General features: G+C 44.0%; 1 protein-coding gene across 1 annotated transcript; it reads left to right on the top strand.

Annotated features, from left to right (window-relative positions):
- The first annotated feature begins 551 nt into the window (after window positions 1-551).
- Window positions 552-18,557, top strand: LOC119179187 (uncharacterized). Its single transcript, XM_075870038.1, has 6 exons — window positions 552-1,751; window positions 10,293-10,322; window positions 11,180-11,428; window positions 12,673-12,691; window positions 15,142-15,239; window positions 18,361-18,557. Exons 1-6 carry the CDS (start codon window positions 584-586, stop codon window positions 18,555-18,557), a joined length of 1,761 nt encoding a protein of 586 aa, XP_075726153.1. The 5' UTR covers window positions 552-583.
- The last annotated feature ends 766 nt before the right edge of the window (window positions 18,558-19,323 follow it).

Genomic DNA, 19,323 nt, shown 5'->3' with positions numbered 1-19,323 from the left:
ACTCAGACGTGGCAATTCGTGTGCTTGGTGAACCATTATGATAGCGTAATGTTTCCGGCACACTGCATTCGTTTTGGTCAAGCCGTTATGTAGTTGTTGCTTTAGCGAAAGAGCTACAGCATTGCGCTGGCGCGGCCGCCCTCTACATTTTGCGAAAAGCATCTCAATACTCAATCAAATGAATTAGGCGGGCGTATCTATGAAATGAGCCTAGAAGCGTCATAAAGCGTGAGCAGATGTCGCCCTTTAAAACGAGCGCGAAACGGATAATAAACTTGGCAGACCCCACCGGTAAACTGTTGCTGCTCCTCAGTCCACTTGGTTTTTTTTTCTTGAAATTGTGAATTGTAAAAAAAATAGCACTAGTGCCATTAACATAGTGGCAATCGTTACAGGCCGCAGTTGCTTGTGTTGAATAAATGTGCAATTTTTAGTAGCAGGTGTAGATCTTGTCTATGTTGTGTACACGACAAACAAGTTGAACCTTAAGTTTGTATGCTAACTGAACATTTAACTTGCAGTCACCGTCATGTTGGTGTGGCGCAGAGGAAGAAGAAGCCGCACCGATCGGCTGCGTTCCAAAATGCTCTCTGCTGGTAACAGCGTATCGGCCAACGGCCGAGGATCATCGACTCCGTTTCATGATGAAGACTCAAGCTATAAAGTCGTCCTGCCACGTCTTCCAACCGGTAACGATGTTTTGAATTCCGTTTTCCTTCATGCCGACTTGAGTGGTAGGCCGTACCGTGCCCCTGACTTCCGTGACGCCCTGCTTAAAGTGGTGAGCACAGCGGACATTATTGGAGTTGGCCAGTATCAAATGAGCCATGTATGGATGGTTACGTGTGCAAACAGCATGGCGAAACAGAAACTCGTTACTTGTGGTGAGCTCCGTGTAAAAGGGCTGAAGTGCATGGTGCTAGATCCGGAGACCAAGAATATTAGGCTGAAACTACTTTGGCTTCCGCCTCATCTTGAATCGCGACGTGTTGAAGAGGCGTTCCAAGCTTACGGCGTTGTGAAGTCCGTTGAAAGAGAGGCATGGAGATGTGCAGGAATGGAACAATGGATGACAACAAATAGAGACGTTGCCTTGGAGCTCAAGGACACCATCACTGTGAGCTCAATACCACACCTTATGTCAATTTATGGCCACCAATGCCTCGTACTTATTCCCGGTAGGCCTCCACTGTGTCTTCGGTGCAAGCGAGTGGGGCATGTACGACGACAGTGCAAAACACCGAGGTGCTTGCAATGCCAGCGTTTTGGTCACTCGTCGGATGCCTGCGTGTCGACTTATGCCAACAAACTCCGTTCTGGCCAAGGGACAGAAGACCAACGTCTCGATCATCTTATGGATGTCACTGAGGTAGTTGATGCGACAGGAGAAGCAGCGGGAGGAGCAGAAGGTGCCTTAAAGGAAGCGGAACACTTGTCCATGGATACCCTTGGCACGCAAAATAAAACCGCTAACGACGCCATTGAAAGCATAAATGAATGCAATGCTGCTGACGAACACCACTTGGAAGGCCTTAAGGACAAGCCTCCTGACAATGAGGAACAAGAAGGAATGGATTGCAGTCAGACAAGGAAGCGTCAGGCATCGGTCACCGATGAAGCAACAACGAGTGCGCCAGACACGACAGAGCAAGTGTCTTCGTGTGGTCCACGTGTCACCTTCTTTGGGGACCGAGAGACGCGCCGCCTATGCCAGAGTCCTGAGGAAAGTGCTGCTAAAAAGTGCAAAGGAGGTAAAGCCACAGGTTGGCCTGTGGCTAAAGGTGACCTACAAAAGTAGTAAGATATCAAAATGGCTACCGCGCTAACGTTTCCCATGTGTGTAGCGACACTCAACGTACGTGGCTTGAGGAATGTAAGGCGTCAGTGGCAGTTGCGCCACGTGCTTGAGCAGTACAACATAGATGTACTTGCAGTGCAAGAGACTAAGATTTCCGCTGCTCGTGACGCCGATCTTGCACTGGAAGTTTTCCGTGATTACAATTTATACATCAGCCCAGCGCGTGGTGCATCCGCTGGATGCTTTTTATTAATTAGAAAGCACTTGAATCATATTTTGACGTCACTACATGTTGATGGGGAAGGACGCCTCATTTGTTGCGACTTATCTTTTCATTCCCATAATTGGAGGTTTATCTGTGTCTATGCTCCCTCCAAAGTGAATGAAAGGAATTCTTTTTTCCTTTCTTTAACTTCGCTACTAAACACTGGCAGAACTTTGGTAGTTTTTGGAGACTTTAATTGTGTTTGTGACGCTAGAGATCATTCATATATAACAAATCGTTATGATGCAAGTGCGGCCTTATTGCAGAAACTATTGAATGACCACAATTTAATAGATGTGGGAGCGCATGCACCTTCCTCGGTGAGGTTCCCGCACTTTCAAGGCATCTCTCATGCTCGGCTTGACCGTGTATATGTATCTCTAAGCTTATGGTCTCACATTCATAATTATGCTGTAAAGCCCATATTTTTTACAGACCATTGCTTGGTCACTGTTTCTTGGGGTCCTAAAAATTTTCGTAAAACCCCTCTCAACTGGGACCTATGGAAGCTTAACGTACAGTTGTTGCGCGAAGATTGTTTTGTTAAAATAGTAAAAGAATCGGTACAAAAGGTAAAACGGTGTCGACAGCTACCAATTTTCGCTCAATGGGAAAGGTTCAAAGAAAGAGTCAAGTATCAGGCAATTAGTATTTCATGCGAAATAGCGCAAAGAAAAAAAGCTGAAAAGCGCTATCTTTATGATTTACTTCATAAGCTCCATACTTTTGAGAGTGAACAGCCGGGATTGTACGGGGACGAGATAAATGTGATTCGAGCACAGATACAAAAACATGATACAGATTTATACAGAGGAGCTAAGATTCGTTCCCGTGTTACCCATTTCACTGAAGAGGAACCCACTAAAAAATCCCTTGGGGATGAAAAGAGATATGCACTTTCTAAACAGATACTGCAAATTGAGTCGCGGGGTTCCCTTTGCACAGAGACATGTGAAATAAGAGCTGCATTTGAAGATTATTACAAATGTTTGTTCACCGCGGCTGAGCTTCAGGAGAATTTTGAGGAAGAAGCTAACCACTTCATTGCCCTTGTGCCTCAGTTACAACATGATGATAGACTCCCTGTAGAGGGGCCAATAACCAGAGAGGAAATTAGATTTGCAATAACAACGTTGCAGAAAAACAAAACTCCTGGCCCAGATGGCCTTAGTGGCGAATTTTACATAGCTTTTCAGGAACTTCTGATACCTTTCCTTGAGCAACTTTTTAAAGAGGCTTATGACCGTGGTGAACTTCCTCCTTCTTTCTATCAGAGCCATACAACATTAATCCCAAAAAGTGCTGATCCTAACGCATTAAAGAGAGTTAACGAATACAGGCCTATATCGTTATGTAACGTTGACTACAAAATATTTGCTAAATTGTTGACAAATCGGCTACAGACAGTGATTACTAAATGTGTAGGTGACCACCAAACATGTGGAATTCGTGGTCGCTCTATACAGACAAACATTCATATTGCACGTTCAGTTCTTGAGTGTATAGATGGTAGCATGGACCAAGTAGCCCTCCTTCAAATAGACCTTGCAAAAGCATTTGATAAGGTACAGCATGTTTTTTTGTTCCGGCTCCTAAGACACCTGCAGTTGGGTGATGTACTATACAATGGTATCTCACTCTGTTATAAGAAGTGCACAACTAGGCTAATTGTAAATCGCACACTTTCCAATATAATAGAGTTAAATTCATCTGTACGTCAGGGATGTCCGCTGTCACCTTTGCTTTTTGCAATTTATTTGGAACCATTATGTTTAAGTGTGCTTCTAAAGTCCAGCATAAGAGGCTACCGGTATGATGCTGAGGAAGTTAAAGTTCTAGCTTATGCAGATGACATTGCCTTCTTTTGCGCTGATAAACCCAGCGTTCAAGAAGCAGTCAACACTACTTTACGTTTCTGTGAAGTCGCTGGCGCCAGCATAAATTTTGATAAAAGTAGTGGATTCTGGCTAGGCATGTGGGCTACAACTCCTTCGGTCTTCGCAAATATTCATTGGAATGCGACTCCTATGAAATACCTCGGTGTGCCTCTCGATAACTATCGTAACAGCGGCCCACACTGGACCGCTGCGATAACTACAATCCGCCGAAAGGTGGCAACATGGCACGGACGGGAGCTTTCCATTTTTGCCAGAGCGAAAGCGTGCAATATATTCCTTGTATCAAAGCTTATTTATATTCTGCAGGTGTTGCATTGCTCTCGGGTACACATTCAAGCCTTTCATAGGATATTTGCCTGCTTTATTTGGAGCTCTTCCTGGGAACCCATGAGAAGAGACAATCTTTTTCTTCCACTCGAAAAGGGTGGCCTCGGCCTTGTGCATTTGTTCGTGCGACAGTTGGTGTTGCGATTTTTCTACCTCAAGGATGTGTGCCACCCATTTCTATTAGCGGTTCTTCGTAACCGTCTTTGTTACCACCTTCCTTTTATTCATGTCACAACAAGCGTTGCTAAGGAATTGCCGTTGCGGGGATTCCTAAAAGAAATTGTTGATACTGTCAGTTTTTTGAAAGCCAGGTTTACCTTAGAGTATTTGTATACTATTGACCGAACAAATTTAACCGCTGCACTTGTGAATAACCTTTTCCCCGAACCTGTTTATCGAAAACCATATTCGCTTCTGTCTGGTCACGATGTATTATTTTGTGTACGTAGAATGTGTATATCTCCTTCAGCGAAAACATTTTTCTTTAAACTGCACACTTCCACGCTGCCAGTGAAAACGTGGCTGAATGAAAAATCAATATACGTACCCTGGACAGTGAATTGTAGACTCTGCAACCAACCAGAGACTATAGAGCATTGTTTTATTCATTGTCGTGATGCTTTTTATTTTTGGGACATTCTAAAAAGAACGTTAAGAAAAGAACTTCCTATCACAGCCCATGGTATTAGGTTTCTTCCGTTCAAAAAGAGTCTGACTGATAGTACTCCTTACGACTTGTTTATGTTGTTGGGACTTTATTCATTATGGAAAAGTCGCATGATCGATAGACACGCCGAGCCACCACGGTCGACGAGATCTGTCTTCCGAGAAGCAGCTGCTCAAGTGCGCAGTGTTGTCGAGACTTTTGACCCCGTTCCGGAGTGGCTTCCCGTTCTTGACGCTTGTGTGTGTTTGTCTGACTTCTGATGAAGTATGTTCTGTGTACTTTACTGGTGATAATGTCATTCATTAAAGAAAAAAAAAAGTTGGTGTGGCGCAGTGGTTAGCGTCTTCGAATGGGAATCCGCAGGTTGCGCGTTCGATCCGTTGTGGCGTTTTTTTTTTTTTACGGGACGGGTGTTTTTTATACCGTTTTTATAGAATTCTTTTTTATTTTTTGTGGCAGCTCGTCACGGTGATTCTGACGTCATTTCGCGCTCAAGTGTTGCCGGCACTGCAGCACCCACCATACCCACCATGCGCCATGGTGGGCGTTTCCCACCATTCACCCACTACATTAATCCACTATAATGGGGGGTGGTGGTTTCCACCATGCCCACCATTCGTTTTTTTCCAATAGGGCAGTGGCACAAGAGATGTTCAATAGTCTCTATACAGTTGCAGCTTTCACACATGGATGAATCCGCCATGCCGATGTGATGGCTGAATGACTTAGTAAATGCTACCCCAGTCCACAGCCGGCACAGCATTGTAGCGTCACGTCGAGAAATCTTGGATGGCAGTTGTTTCTGAAGTAATGACTTCAGATTCTTAGGGCGTTGATTGGAGTTAGGGGGAGAATTCCAGTGCGCAAGCGTGGCAATATGCGCGATGTGACGAAGTTCTTTAGCTGCGTCTACACTTGACAAGGGTATTAACAGTGTGGGCGCTCCATCGTGGGCACATCGGGCAGCGTCGTTGGCGAGGTGGTTACCACTGATGCCACAGTGGCCTGGCAACCATTGTAAAACAATTTCGTGTCCTTGATCAGCAGCGCGATGACAAATTTCAATAATACAATACACCATCTGGTGGTAGTTTCCACGTCGTAGATTTCGCGCGCATTGAAGGGCTGCCTTGGAGTCACAGAAAATGGCCCATCTACTAGGGGATTCTTGCGTAACAAACTCCACGGCAGCTCGAAGAGCGGCGAGCTCGGATCCCGTAGATGTCGTGACGTGTGATGTCTTAAATTTGACAGTGATTGATCGAGATGGTATGACAAAGGCACCTGTCGAACTTCCCGAGACCGAACCGTCCGTGTAAACATGAATTCGGTTAGCATATGACAAATGCAAAAGGTCCAGTGAGATCTGCTTGAGGGCTGCAGATGACAGGCTTGCCTTTTTAGCAAGTTTCAGAGAGTATTTGATAAACTAAAGCCACTGACACCAAAGACAGCTGGGCAATGTTTAGGAACACTGGATGGCTAACACCACATGCGAGGAACTTGCTAGAGTCAAACCAATGTGTAAATGTCATGAACTGTTCAAGTCCAGTCACATGTGTTCACAGATCGCCAAAACATGCTCGCGAATCCTGCTCGTCTTTGGCAACGATGATAGCGTTAATTGATGTCGAAAACCGACACTCGGCGGTTCAATACTTGCAGCACACCAAGTGATGCGTTATATAGATAGAGCTTACACTGCGACGAAAGTACCTAACGCCGACTTCTTTTTGTCGAGTGTTTCTCACATGCTCGCTCGCTCACTCACTCTTGCACGAACTCGATAGCAGCGCTAGGCTTACGGTTTACACAGACGTCACTTCATTTCACGCTAGCTTATTCTCCAAACTTTAGAAGCACGTTTCTACTAGTTTAGAGCACAACCTAACAGCACAAGAGCAGCAATAGTCGTATGTGCGACGTTTTGACTCGGCCGAATATACAGTCACACCGGAAGGTTTCCGCAAATATTCGCTGAATTTGTCGCACCACTTGAGACGTCGAAACCAAGTCTCACTGGTATCACACGTAGTCGTTTGCTGTGTCGTCCCAACACCACGTGGTCTAGGTGGTATTGGTCGTTCTCGCACCGGTTGACGAAGCGGTCACTCAGGAACGTTTGCAACGCGTAGTTTCCGTGCTCCATTAGGCCAGTAGGCATAGCCGCCGGAGGTGTCGCGGTATCTAGCGATGCGCCTGGTTGATGTGTACGCCAGCGCAAGCGAGCGTATGCGTGTCGGCACAAATTCTAGCCCTGGCTCCTCGAGGCGTATCCACAGAACACACATACACATATATATATATACAGCCATGTGCTTGTATACTCGCGCGAACCTGTGGTCTGATGACGGGCGTCCGACCTCCGGTCATCCGTCATGTTAGTCTGCATGGGGAGTTTTTAATCACGTGATGTTGTAGGTTTTCTTGATCACGTGTCTTTAAACTCTCCACAGTAGGTTTTTTATCACGTGACACAAAACTCCCTAAGGAGTAAAATTGGATAGTGACATCGTTTTACTACCTCTCTGAGAGATGGTAGTAAAAATATGTCATGACCGCCTTTTACTGTCATGTGAGGTAGTAATTTTAAACCCAAGGAAGTTTTCAGAGGTCATGAGCCGCAAAAACCGTAAACTCGGATAGTTTTTGCTTACAGTGTGCGGCAGTAAATGTAGAGCTGATGAGTACGTTTCTTCATTTAGTACCGAAAAACGTGAAAAAACTGCATTTGCTATGAGTACCGGGCCACCGCGGATTATATTTGAACGAAATGGCGGACTCTATAGCAGCAGTATCCTTGGGTGGGCCCACCATCCCAGTTTTGCCAGATACGGCTTACGTGACAGCGCTAAGGTTCCGAAATGCTTGCCTGCAATGGGGAAAAGGTAATTTGGATAAATTCAAAGATTTCGAGCATTTGAGCTATTGCTGGAATAAACAGTGGTGTGTATCTCGCCAGTTAGAGGTCACTTATACCAGATTGCGCTGTGCAGTTCCACAACTAAATTAATACCTTAACAAAGCTCGACTCAAGGCGTCACCGCTATGCATTCGGTGCAACGAAATTGAAACAATTGAACATTTCTTTTTATTCTGCCATCGTTATTCTTATCAGAGAAAAAGATTCTTAGTAGCCCCATTACAAAAGCTAGGAATACAAATAAATCTACGAGTAATTTTATCACTTGGCGGAACTTCATTTGGTTACTGCCACAGGCATGTATGCTCCACTGTGTTTGATTACATCAACGCAACTAAAAGATTACCGTGCTAGTGAACCCCAAACTTTTTCAGATCTTTAGTTTATAATTCGTAGTTATGTCTATCAAAAACAACCGATGGTTTGACCGCTTGCTCAGCAAGCATTTTTTTTGGTAGTATTATTTTTAAACTACTCTTTCAGATTGGCTTCACTTTCATTTTAGTTTCATTTAAGTATCCTGCCGCCCGGTTCTTGGATCGTCCCCCTCTGTGGGTGAGCGCCATCCACAAAAGGCCATCATCATCATCATTTGTTAGGCGTCAGGCATTCGAGGGCCACCCAACTAACTGGTTGAGAGAGAACGATGGGCAAGTATCCATTGATTTAAACTTCCTGCTGTGTGGCTGATAGGGTTGATGCGTGGGCTATTTGGTTCGTGTTTGAAAAATGAGAGTAAACAACACTGAATCCAATGAAGCGCAAGCCGCAGGAAAGATGGCAGCTCAGCTGTCCTTTTTCGCCCTTGTGTACCACCAATTTTGAAATTGTTTCCCCAAATTTCGCCCTGTGAATGCACCTTGAAGCAACTTTCATATTCATGCAATCTTGTTAACACTTCGTCAGCTCAGTGTAATAACTATGAAGCTTTCATTGTCTTGGTGAGATACCATGCTCGACGGAAAGCTCGAGCAGGCAATACAAGAACAACCAAGCCGCGAATGTCCGCAATCACACTCACCATTTCTATTATCATGCATATGTTTTAAATACTGCACATTTGTTGGTATCTCCGTTGGTGGCTACTCCAAACTGGCGGCTTTTCTGCCAGTTTGGAGAATGAAAAATTTCCCTTGGTTCCATGGCTATTTTGTTTCTACATTTAAACTTCGGCTTTTACTTATTCGACCTAGATTTATTTATTCATCAATAGTAAACCCTCTGTTCAAAACGCCACTCCTGTTCTACTTGGCTAAAAATTTGACGATAATATTGTGGGACATGGCTACTTTTGGTTACTTCTGACTTGAACTCTAGCACGTTTTCAAGTTCACCCAACGACATCCCTGTCTTGAAGCTGGAGGTCCTTATTTTATAAATATGAATAAGAAGATTGTGGGAAGGGTTTAGACTTGCCTCGAGACTCACGAAACATGGCCCCACTGCCAGCTCTATCTGTTATTGTCACCCGGTATTTTGCTGGTTGACGAAGCCTGTCGCTTTTCCATTCTTTATGCTTGATTTCATTTCATCCATCGTTGCTCTGCGACACTTAAGCCCGCAGTGTATGAATCTTTATGTGAGACGTATCGCAATGATTTGTAATTTTATTATACTGTGGACAGTCTTTTCAGCCTTCTGGACGGCCTTTGATGCGAAAATGTTCACGAATGCCCATCAGTAAGGCTTCCAGTGAACGCGGATACTAAATGTTCGCAGATTGTGCAGCTTTAGCGGCTCAGAACGATATACTTTCAGCGTTCTTTTTATGCTTTCAGCGGAATTTAGCGAAGAGTACCAGGCTTCTCTTCGTAAGTACTGTTACAATTTTTGCAGGCGCAACGTTGTGTATCTAAGGCATACGGCATAAATGAAATATACAATAGTATCTATGCAGCAGATGATGGCAAATCAAGATGTGGCTCAATGAGATCATGAATGTTCACTTCTTCACGGTGTCAAAGATTTGCTGTAAATAATTGTTGGTTATTTTTAGTTTGCGATCACCATTTTCTCTCTCAGCTAAACAAAACTTCTCGCTGTGATTGTTATGAATACTACGCTGCATTTTTTATGCTCCAACAAAAGTGGCGCTGCAGTTTTGTCGCTACTTCTTATTTTTTGCTGAACCCGAAAGCGTCTTTCAAAACTATCGTTGTTTTGAAGAAGTAGTTTTTTTTGGTGGGTCTGGCTCCAAAAGAAAACTAAGTCTCTTTTTAAAAAAATTTCCCTCCTTTTCTTTCTGTTTCAATCTTTGATGAGCTTTTCAAAAACGCTTGCCTAACACCTGTGCACAGACTCTCGAGCTGCCTGAACTCCACAAACTATTATGCAATTTGTAATAGAGACATCTTGTGGGAACTTAAGCTGCTTGTGTTCATCATTCTGCTCTGCTATTGCAATTTATTTTCCAGGACCTCATCCACCCGACAAACCTTTGCCAGGTAAGCTTTCTTTTTCATATTGGCACTTTTAGATAAAGAATATCGCAGTAATTGAATCAGAGCCATTGATGAGATAAACCGAGATGTAGCATCATTGCCCAGTCTTAGTGTGGATGAACTAATCGTTGTGCACAGTGAAGTCGGTATACGTTACGTACACAGAAACTGTCTACACATAGAGGACAGTAAATTCACGATAAGACATTTGTGAGGCATGCGACCATATTTATTAACCTATAATAAAGCAAGTCGCCATGAAATTGTTCGCATCAACTCCACTGATGGACATTCGATAAGTTCAAGGAAAGCCCATTTTCACTGTATTGGTGGTATGTGTTTCAGTAGCACTGGGTTCAATAGATTTGTCAACGCTTGAACACGTGAATTTTCGTGCCATCGGGTGGTAACACCGCTTTCGAGACCAAAACCGGAGTTGGCGCTTTATTGGGCATATACTGTTTTCGCAATAAAAAGATGTTTATCACTTATCGTTTGGGCTCTGCTCGTGTCATACTTTGTTGATGCGTCGTTTCATTGCTCTAACCCTCAAAGTTTTCGGTACAATCTTCCTACAGCTCTGTTTTGTTGTACTCCGTGTCATTGCCGTGTCAATGTGATACGCATCTATACCAACTCGCTTAGTCGACCACTGAGTCCTAACTGTCAGTGGCATGGCTTCCATCGTGAACTTACAGCTTAACACCAGAAAAAATACAGGACAGGGAAAGAGTAAAAGAGAAAGAAAAGACCACTTCCCTGTCCTGTATTTTTTCTGATGTTGCGCTGTAAGTAAGTTCACGATGGATCCTAACCAACTGGCCCAACTTACCGTCTTACTGCGTGGCTTCCTTCGCAAGATGAGAGTGAATTCGCGGACTACCTTTCACCTCCTCCCCCGGTGAGTCCGTACGGCCTGTCCTACTACAGGCCCCTTCCACCGACGCGGGGCTACTACGGGCCTCCACCGATGCAGATCTACCCTGCACCGATGCAGGGCTACTACGCCCCTTCCTACTATCCTCCTCCCCCTCCTCCGGTGATGCCCCGTCCTCCCCTGATTCAACCCTACAATCGTCCTTTCTTGGGGCGCTACCGTGTGGTCCATGGTAAGCTGCCATCTACATTTACTAGCGTAATACCTGTCCTTAAGATATTGCTGAATGGTTATCTCAAAATTCACCACTGAGAGGTACGTACCTTTGCTGATGTGTTATATGTCGGTTGAACAAAAAAGTGAGGCAATCATTATTGCTGTGAGACACCTAACATTTATTGTGCTTTTCAGTGACTGCAGCAAGTATCCATGTTTGCACTGAAAAGTTGAAGGCAGTCCTATTTCTACACTCTTCCGCTCGCAAGAAGCGTGTCTGTGCTCAAAGAAATAGCGCTGCAAAGCTTGATTGAGGTTTGCACGATTGCGCGTACAAGACAGGAAGCTCTGACACACAGCTCCTCTCCAATGTATCGCAGCGACTGCGTGCGGCGTTTATCTGGCAACTGAACGAATGCATAATAAAAGATGATAATGGTTACATTTTTACTACGAGCGGCAAATGGAAAGACTTCAGTGCTCATAAGGGAGCAACGCTGCGGCAATTCTCGCTGCATTGTGGAAGCTCTGACACATGGGCAAGTTGTCAGCTTAACACCTATTAATAAAGAAGACAAAAATTACAGACATTTCAGCTAATCACGGTGAGGGATATGTCAATACCGAAGCTGACTGACCATTTTGACAACTCTTTTACGATATTAGGCTTTTGGGAATTACAGCGCTAATATAAACTAAAAGGCAATTTCTCCCAGTATTTGCCAAATGAAATAAAGTGTTTGGGATAGCCGGAATAACATGATAGGAAGAGAAATGAATGATTGAGTTTCTTTAGCTGCTTTCACTTCTACAAAAACCAGTGGTTGATCATAATTTTTAACGAGATCTGCGTAACGGCCATTCAACGTCTTAACGGCAAATGATGAGGCACATTAAAATTGGGGTAACTTGAAGACAATGAAAACAATTTTTGTCTGTAAAGTTCATGACATTACGGTCTAGCGAACACTTCGAGTGTTTCTGTTTTCTTATGCCATGCAAGCAGGGGCGGCACCAGGAAATATTTGGGGGGAGGGCAAAGTGGCACCTACGTTATGCGGGCTCCTTCAGGAGGCAGAGAGGCGTCAATTAATGCGTTGTGCTATAATGAAGTTTGTTCTTATGTGAACAAGGGAGGGCTGGACGAAAATGTTAGGGATGCCCTAGCTACCCCCATGGCCCGCGCTCGTGCCGCCCCTGCGAGCAAGCAATATAGACTTCTTTACCTCATATTCTCTTATTGTGTTCTCTTATTTCCAGCGCCAACTTACGGCCAGCAGTGAGTATCACAGGCGTTTTTTTTCAAATTTTTCTTCTTTCTTGTACAATTAAACAGAGAAGAAAATCTGACACACAAACAAAACAAATTAAAAAAGCTGGGATTTCAAACACGGGCTCGAAAATGAAATCAGAATACTTCAAAAGCTGAGTAACAGCTGCAAAGGTGTACAACGACGGCGAAGAAAGAAGGTGTGATAACTTATCTGCGCGTGCCCAGGCGATTGGCGAAACCATCAATCAACTTGTACGTCCTTTCTTTCAAAATGACTACTTACCAAGAAGCTCAGCTCTCTCACATTCAACCAAGGGTCACCCACGGGACGAACGGAAGAAGGAAAGAAAATTGCACCATCTCTCACTAGAGGGAACCATGACTAGCGTGCAAAGCAGTGAGTGCATGGATCGACTTGAAGTTCCCTTGATCCCTGGCAGCTTGCTCGATGTTAGCGCGTTCTTGCATCTGGGGCACACCATGAATTCACTGTAGTTTATGTTGCTGTTACTCGTCTCGAACTCTTGTTGGAGCACGCAACACGGGTTTATCGCACGTCTGCCGAATCTCGTTACCCCACGCCATCACGTGATTGCTGAGAGGGCGTAAGAGCGACCGGACACAGCCTTTTACCCAGGCACTTACGCAAGCCTGAGCGCGTTCGTGCTGAGCGCGTTCTGGCAGTGCTTGGGCAAGCTGTTTTGTATGCTCAATAAGGGTGTTCACGCCTCACACCACCAGAATGAACTCCGACCTACCCATAAGCTGCTTCGCATCTAAATGTTGAAACAATAGCTTCACGAATAGTCATGTCAGAACGAATCTGCGAAAGCCCTGAAGTATTGCTAGAGTACACACTCAAACGCACAAGGCACCCTATGGTGTCAGCGCAGCATTCTGCGTCACAGCTCACTCCACGTTCGAGACATGTTTCACGTTTTCCTTCCGGAACATTTACCACCAACTCGCCATGCACCTCAGTGGCAAACGCAGCCACAACTGAGTATCAGTATCGTTTATGTCACAGAATGGTCACTTTTAGATTGACATCTAAGTCATCAATGGCATTATATTGAACGCAGGAACAAAGTCGGACGCTGGAATACTAAGGCTTCATACACGTGCTATTGGTACTTGTACCTCTATTTCTTATTAACTATAAGTTTGATTGATTTAAGTGATTGAACATTCCAAAGCAACAATATGGTCATAAGAGGCGTCCCTGAATGGAGGGCCATCACCTAACTTTGAGAAATTTGAGGTACACTGTGTCTAGTTAAGCGGGCCAGCGTTTTATCCCGGAAGTGTTTGAGCTGGCCCTCATATGCTTTGTGTTCGCAAAACAACTAATTAAACAAGCTCCAAGCATAGCAGCGCCGTGCATAGAATCTCGCATTGAGGGGTAGAGATGAGAGGTTAGGGTGAGAAGGAAAGTAACATGGAGGAGGGTGTTACAGCACGGCACAGTGTCCTGTAGAATGGTCACATATGGGAAGGAGATGGGAAGATGAACTGAGGGTGAACTGAGAATGAGGAGGGGTGATGTAAGGGTGAGGAAGATGGGAAGATGGTAAAGGATAGAATGGCCGTGTATACTAAAGTAGGTAAAAAGGTGGAAAAGAGGATGAAGGTACAACGAATAAGATCCTCGTAGGGTTTAGTGTAGCAAGGGACTGTGAAAGGGAAGTAAGGGACATGACTGATGTAAGGGAGACGTGAAAAACGAGGATGGAAGAGCCCAAATGATTGCATAGCCATCTATAGAATGGTTAGGAGCGCAGCAATGTATAGAATAGCAAAAAGTTGGAAAGGCAGTAAAGGTGAGGGGTAAAGAAAGGAGGAAGGGAAATCCACCATTTCCACTCTTTTCTCAGTATTCACACTATTGGTGCATAGCTGCCCCAATTTTTTTTAAGTCTTTGGTGTTTCGTTTTTATGACGTGAGGCCTAAAATAGCCGTTCAGAGCTCGCTTCTGCTCAACAGCAAGACAGCCCAGCCGTGATGGTGCAGTGGCAAAGGTACTCAGCTTCTGACCTGCAGCTCGCGGGGTCGAATCCCGGTTGCAGCGTCTACATTATCTATGGAGGCGAAACTGCTGTAGGCCCATGTGCTCAGACATGGGTGCATGTTAAAGAACCCCAGGAGGTAGAAATATTTATATCCCTCCACTTCGGCGTCTCACAAAATGATATCGTGGTTTTGGGATGTTAAACGCCATATATCAATCAATCATCATCGACAGCAGGTCGAAGTATCCGCCCAGCCACTACAGCGAATTCGTACTGGCTACTTCGTTCGCAAGCATTGTAATCTTATGACGTCAATCCTCAGACTTTCTAATCACACGCGCGTTTCCACTGTTGCTTATAAGTGATGTCTTGTTGCAGTTCCCATCTTTCGCTCATATTTATTGTATGTGCTTGAAAATGCTTGATCTTTTTTTTCCGCCTTTCAGAGAGCAGCCGTTTGTGAGCACATTTTTGTATGGTGCGCTGGTGATCGTCAGCGTGGTGCTCTTCACCCTGTTGATTGCAACTGTTTTCGCGGTGACAGGTGAGTCGTGGCGTCTACCTGTCCTGTAGGGCGCACGCGTGGGATCTCGGAAGAGTGTGCTAAATGTGCCCACCTCGCGAAGCTTTTATGAGACACGTTGTCAGAACACGTAGAGTACACTGAAGCAACTTTTTTTACATCATTTCTCAATCTCGCCTTACTAGGCATTGTACAACAGTGTAAGAAGGATAGGCAACAGAATTCGTGCAAAAAGCCTCAGAGCACGCAAAGAAACGGTTCTTGAATAGAATTATCATGGTCTCATCTTTAGATTTATTCGCACAACCTTATTTCACAATGTGGGGAAATAAAACCAAGATGATTGCTTCAAACCAAGTATGCGTCACAATATGGTATTTCATACATACATACATAATTATGATAACTTATCTGTGCGTGCCCAGGCGATTGGCGAAACCATCAATCAACTTGTACGCCCTTTCTTTCAAAATTTCCTGTTTCCTTCCGCAACAATTTGGTCTTACATTTTGGTTGACAATTTCATGTTCACAGTTTCGTTCTTGTATGTATATGACATTCATAATGCTGTGCAAAAAGTTTTTTTCTAATGCGCTTGTTGCCCCCTTATTTTTTTTATGCTTTATTTTTAATTGCTTAGTACGAGCTGTTCATACTTCCTGTAAGCGCTTTCATGATTTTTCCAGTGTATTATACCACAATCTGTGCCATTATACTTATACGTATTTTACACTTCCTAACTGCTGCGTGCCGAGAACTGCATCTTTCTAGTTTTTTGGTAACGATGTATGATGTCAATTTATACTTACTTATTTCTTGTTTACTTGTTACTCATGTCTAGAGCTTACGTTTTGGCACCTTTCGCCCTTTTACTTGTTGTACATGTCTTTGTTAGCCCCCCTTACTCAATGCCCTAACCAAGGGCCTGTAAGGTACCTGTAAATAAATAAATAAATAAATAAATAAATAAATAAATAAATAAATAAATAAATACATACATACATACATACATACATACATACATACATACATACATACATACATACATACATACATACATACATACATACATACATACATACATACATACATACATACATTTTTGTTTTGAAGTACCGAAGAACTAAATTGGCAGTCAGCCATAGCACAGACATGAAAGGTTGCATCTGGTTAGCACTGAGAATTCACTGATTACTTCCCGTTGAAAAAGATAAAGATAGAGAAACAGATAATGCAATACCTCACCTTAATGCAATCGAATAAGGTTTATATTAACATGCAGGAACATTGTTTCTACGCGACCTATACAACGAAAAGTACGTTTCCCCAGGCGTACACTGCTTTGTACGTTCTTTCGCCGCAATTTAGTGCAGAAAGGAAATACGATGACGGGCAGCTCATAATACACGTGACGGGAAATAAATGATAAAGCAATCCTGGGACAAAGTGACAATCGAACGCGGGTCGTTTGCTTGCCATGCAGATGTTGTACCACACATCCACGCGTCTCCCTGTGAATGGAGTAAAATTGACTTCTTCTGGTTGAAAGTTCAGTGAAAGTAACATCCTTTATCAACACAAGCCTCCTCTACACATTCCTCACAATACGACAAAAAACCTGCACCAGTAATGCGTGGTACAAGTGTCCATTGCCAGCTGGTGTCATAACATGTATTTATTATAATGACAGAGTGTTTTTTTATTCAGTACCAAGGGCACTCCGCCGACCAAGCAGGAAGTTTTTATAAGCATAACTATTGAGAAAAAGCCAATACTAACAAAGATAATCAAATATTCGTTTCCAGGAAAATTATCAAAATTTGAAACTACAGTTTTCTGCACACGGAGATTAAGCCTGATTAGCCTTGATAACTCAGCTACCAACTTTTACTTCGCGTCACAGCTACACAAACGTTTGCCAGTGAATCTCACATTTTACTTAACATTTTTTTTTGAAAATTGTGAGAAGGGGTGGTGTAAAGTTTTCGAACAAATGTTTACGCAAAGAAATGAAGTATGCGCTTAATATTGCAACAAGAAAGTAACCCACTGTATTGCAGCCTAGGAAACGTCTCAACTGACCCCTGCAAATTGTGCGGGTAGTCTGCTTTTGCGCCAGTCTCTGGACGCTCCGCGCCATCTGCATGCGATGTTGCGAAGTTTTCTACGTGGCGCTTTGCCTTCCACCTGTTTTTCGCTACCACTACTAGAGGGCGGATTTTCATCCATTGCGAAAGTGTGGCTTAGACGCCAAAAGGAGGCGGGCAGAAACACGTTTTATGTCTCCAGCGTCCTAAAGGCAGGTACTATGAATTTTTACTTACAAGTAAATCATTTCTAAACAAACACGTGTGTGGCCTGTAACGAAGGAAAAGCAAAATGAAAGTGTAATTGTTTATCATAGTACAAAGACGCCGACAGTTGAACATATCCGTGGGATCGTCCTTTCTTGCTGCAAGGTTCACAGAACATTGTCTAGACTTTTATTCTCTAGAACTGTCAGTCAAGTGTCCACTGTCGCATCGGCGCACTGTTAAAACTGTTTCTTTCCGGCATGGGTGAGAGGAACAGCAGTGGAAAAAGATAACCAGACCAGTGGGCAGACTGCCTCGTACTGGCTTCGTCATGTCGCGTGAGGGCAATTTCTTCCCTGTCGGTGAACACCTTTAGAAGTAACTTAGAAACAAGGCAAAAGTTGCGTGCACAAAGTATTCTTCTATCTTTTGGTCTTCCCCCCATCCCCTCTTTTTTCTTATGGCTCTTCACGGTTTCGCATTCGCAAACCGTAGAGAATGATAAAAAACACTACAAAGCTGAAATTTTCAAAGCGTTTCACAACAGCGTGCCTCACGCGTGAATCGTATTGTTGGCCACTAATACCTCAGCTTAATTATGTTAAGCTGCCCCATATAAGTTGACAAAAGGTGCCAGTAATACAGTCTAGAGGTGCCGCAAAAAATGTAACAGAGTTACAGTACATGTAGTGTTCTTAAAGCTGGCCGACGATTTCACCTATAGACTCAGTCTGGCCGCCCGATGAGTAAAGGGGGGATCCGGTAGAGCTATGGCCTCTGAAACACTGCCTTTCGTGACCCCCAGAGGGACAATAGTAAGTTAAATATCTTTCTCTCTTTTTCTTAAGGTAACGCAGGCAGGCGTTCGCAAAGGAGGCAGCATCGGACCGGAGTAGACTTGGTTCGCTACAGCACGCTTCCAGACCGTCACTTCCGGTTCCTCTCATCAGGTCCGCAGAATGCAGGAATTGAGGCACCTGACCACGCTCAGGGAGTGCTCTTTCGAAAGCACGTTGAAAAGGACGACGTGCAGGACGCAAAATGACGCTTGTACCACCCCGACTTGCGGCGAGTGCTTGTGCTTTTCGTCACGTTTTTCGTTATTTTTTTGCGTGCGTAGTACTGCGACAAGTAAAGTTTAATCATCTTGAAAAAGGAAAAACGAGCGGAGGATTTGGTCCTTTGTTTTCTGCGCCTTATCCGCACAAGTGCTATCAAATGTCCTCAAAAATATTCTCTTGAACAAGGGTATTTACAAGACATAACTCACAGGGTCCCTTATGCAATTCCTTAAGACTGTACGAAGGCTCTCAGGTGGGCCAATTTCATCAGTATCATTGTCATCAGATCTTGAGGTCACGTGAGATTTTGTAATCTTATTAAATACAGCGGCTGATGATTATGTTATTGATGATTAATTATGTAGCTCAGCTTTTTTTAATGGATTAGAAGCTTCAAACCAGTCATTCGTTGTGAAATGCACATGGTATGACGCCGGGTGAGATTAACGCTTCCGTTTCGCAATGTTATGTCTGTTTGTTTGACTGCTTGCCAAACGTCACAACCGTGTAGGATAGGCATACATCGGCGTGACCACGTCGGCGCATTTGCCACGCCCAGACCTGGCGAACCTCTGCGTTCAATGCACGTAATGAGACTTAAGTGTCTCTGTAATTGTCCACTCAGTGAACAGATCTAGACGACAGTGAAGGGATGTCGTTGTGACGTACACTATCCATAAAAGAAACTCCGAAATACGTGGTAATCGTCTATGGTCACCACGGCTAATTATGTATTGTTCCGAGAAGTCC

This window comes from Rhipicephalus microplus, chromosome 7 (genome assembly GCF_043290135.1).
Source record: "Rhipicephalus microplus isolate Deutch F79 chromosome 7, USDA_Rmic, whole genome shotgun sequence".
NCBI lineage: Eukaryota > Metazoa > Arthropoda > Arachnida > Ixodida > Ixodidae > Rhipicephalus > Rhipicephalus microplus.
The sequence above is the reverse complement of the archived record's forward strand: the minus strand, read 5'-3'. Positions and strand labels throughout refer to the sequence as shown.

What these genes read in the sequence shown, in the direction of transcription:
- LOC119179187 (XM_075870038.1), top strand. Translation starts at nt 584, where the DNA reads ATGCTCTCTGCTGGTAACAGCGTATCGGCCAACGGCCGAGGATCATCG. An exon ending in TGCTAAAAAGTGCAAAGGAG is followed by an intron (nt 1,752 to 10,292) that starts GTAAAGCCACAG and finishes TTTATTTTCCAG; the next exon opens with GACCTCATCCACCCGACAAA. An exon ending in ACCCGACAAACCTTTGCCAG is followed by an intron (nt 10,323 to 11,179) that starts GTAAGCTTTCTT and finishes TTCCTTCGCAAG; the next exon opens with ATGAGAGTGAATTCGCGGAC.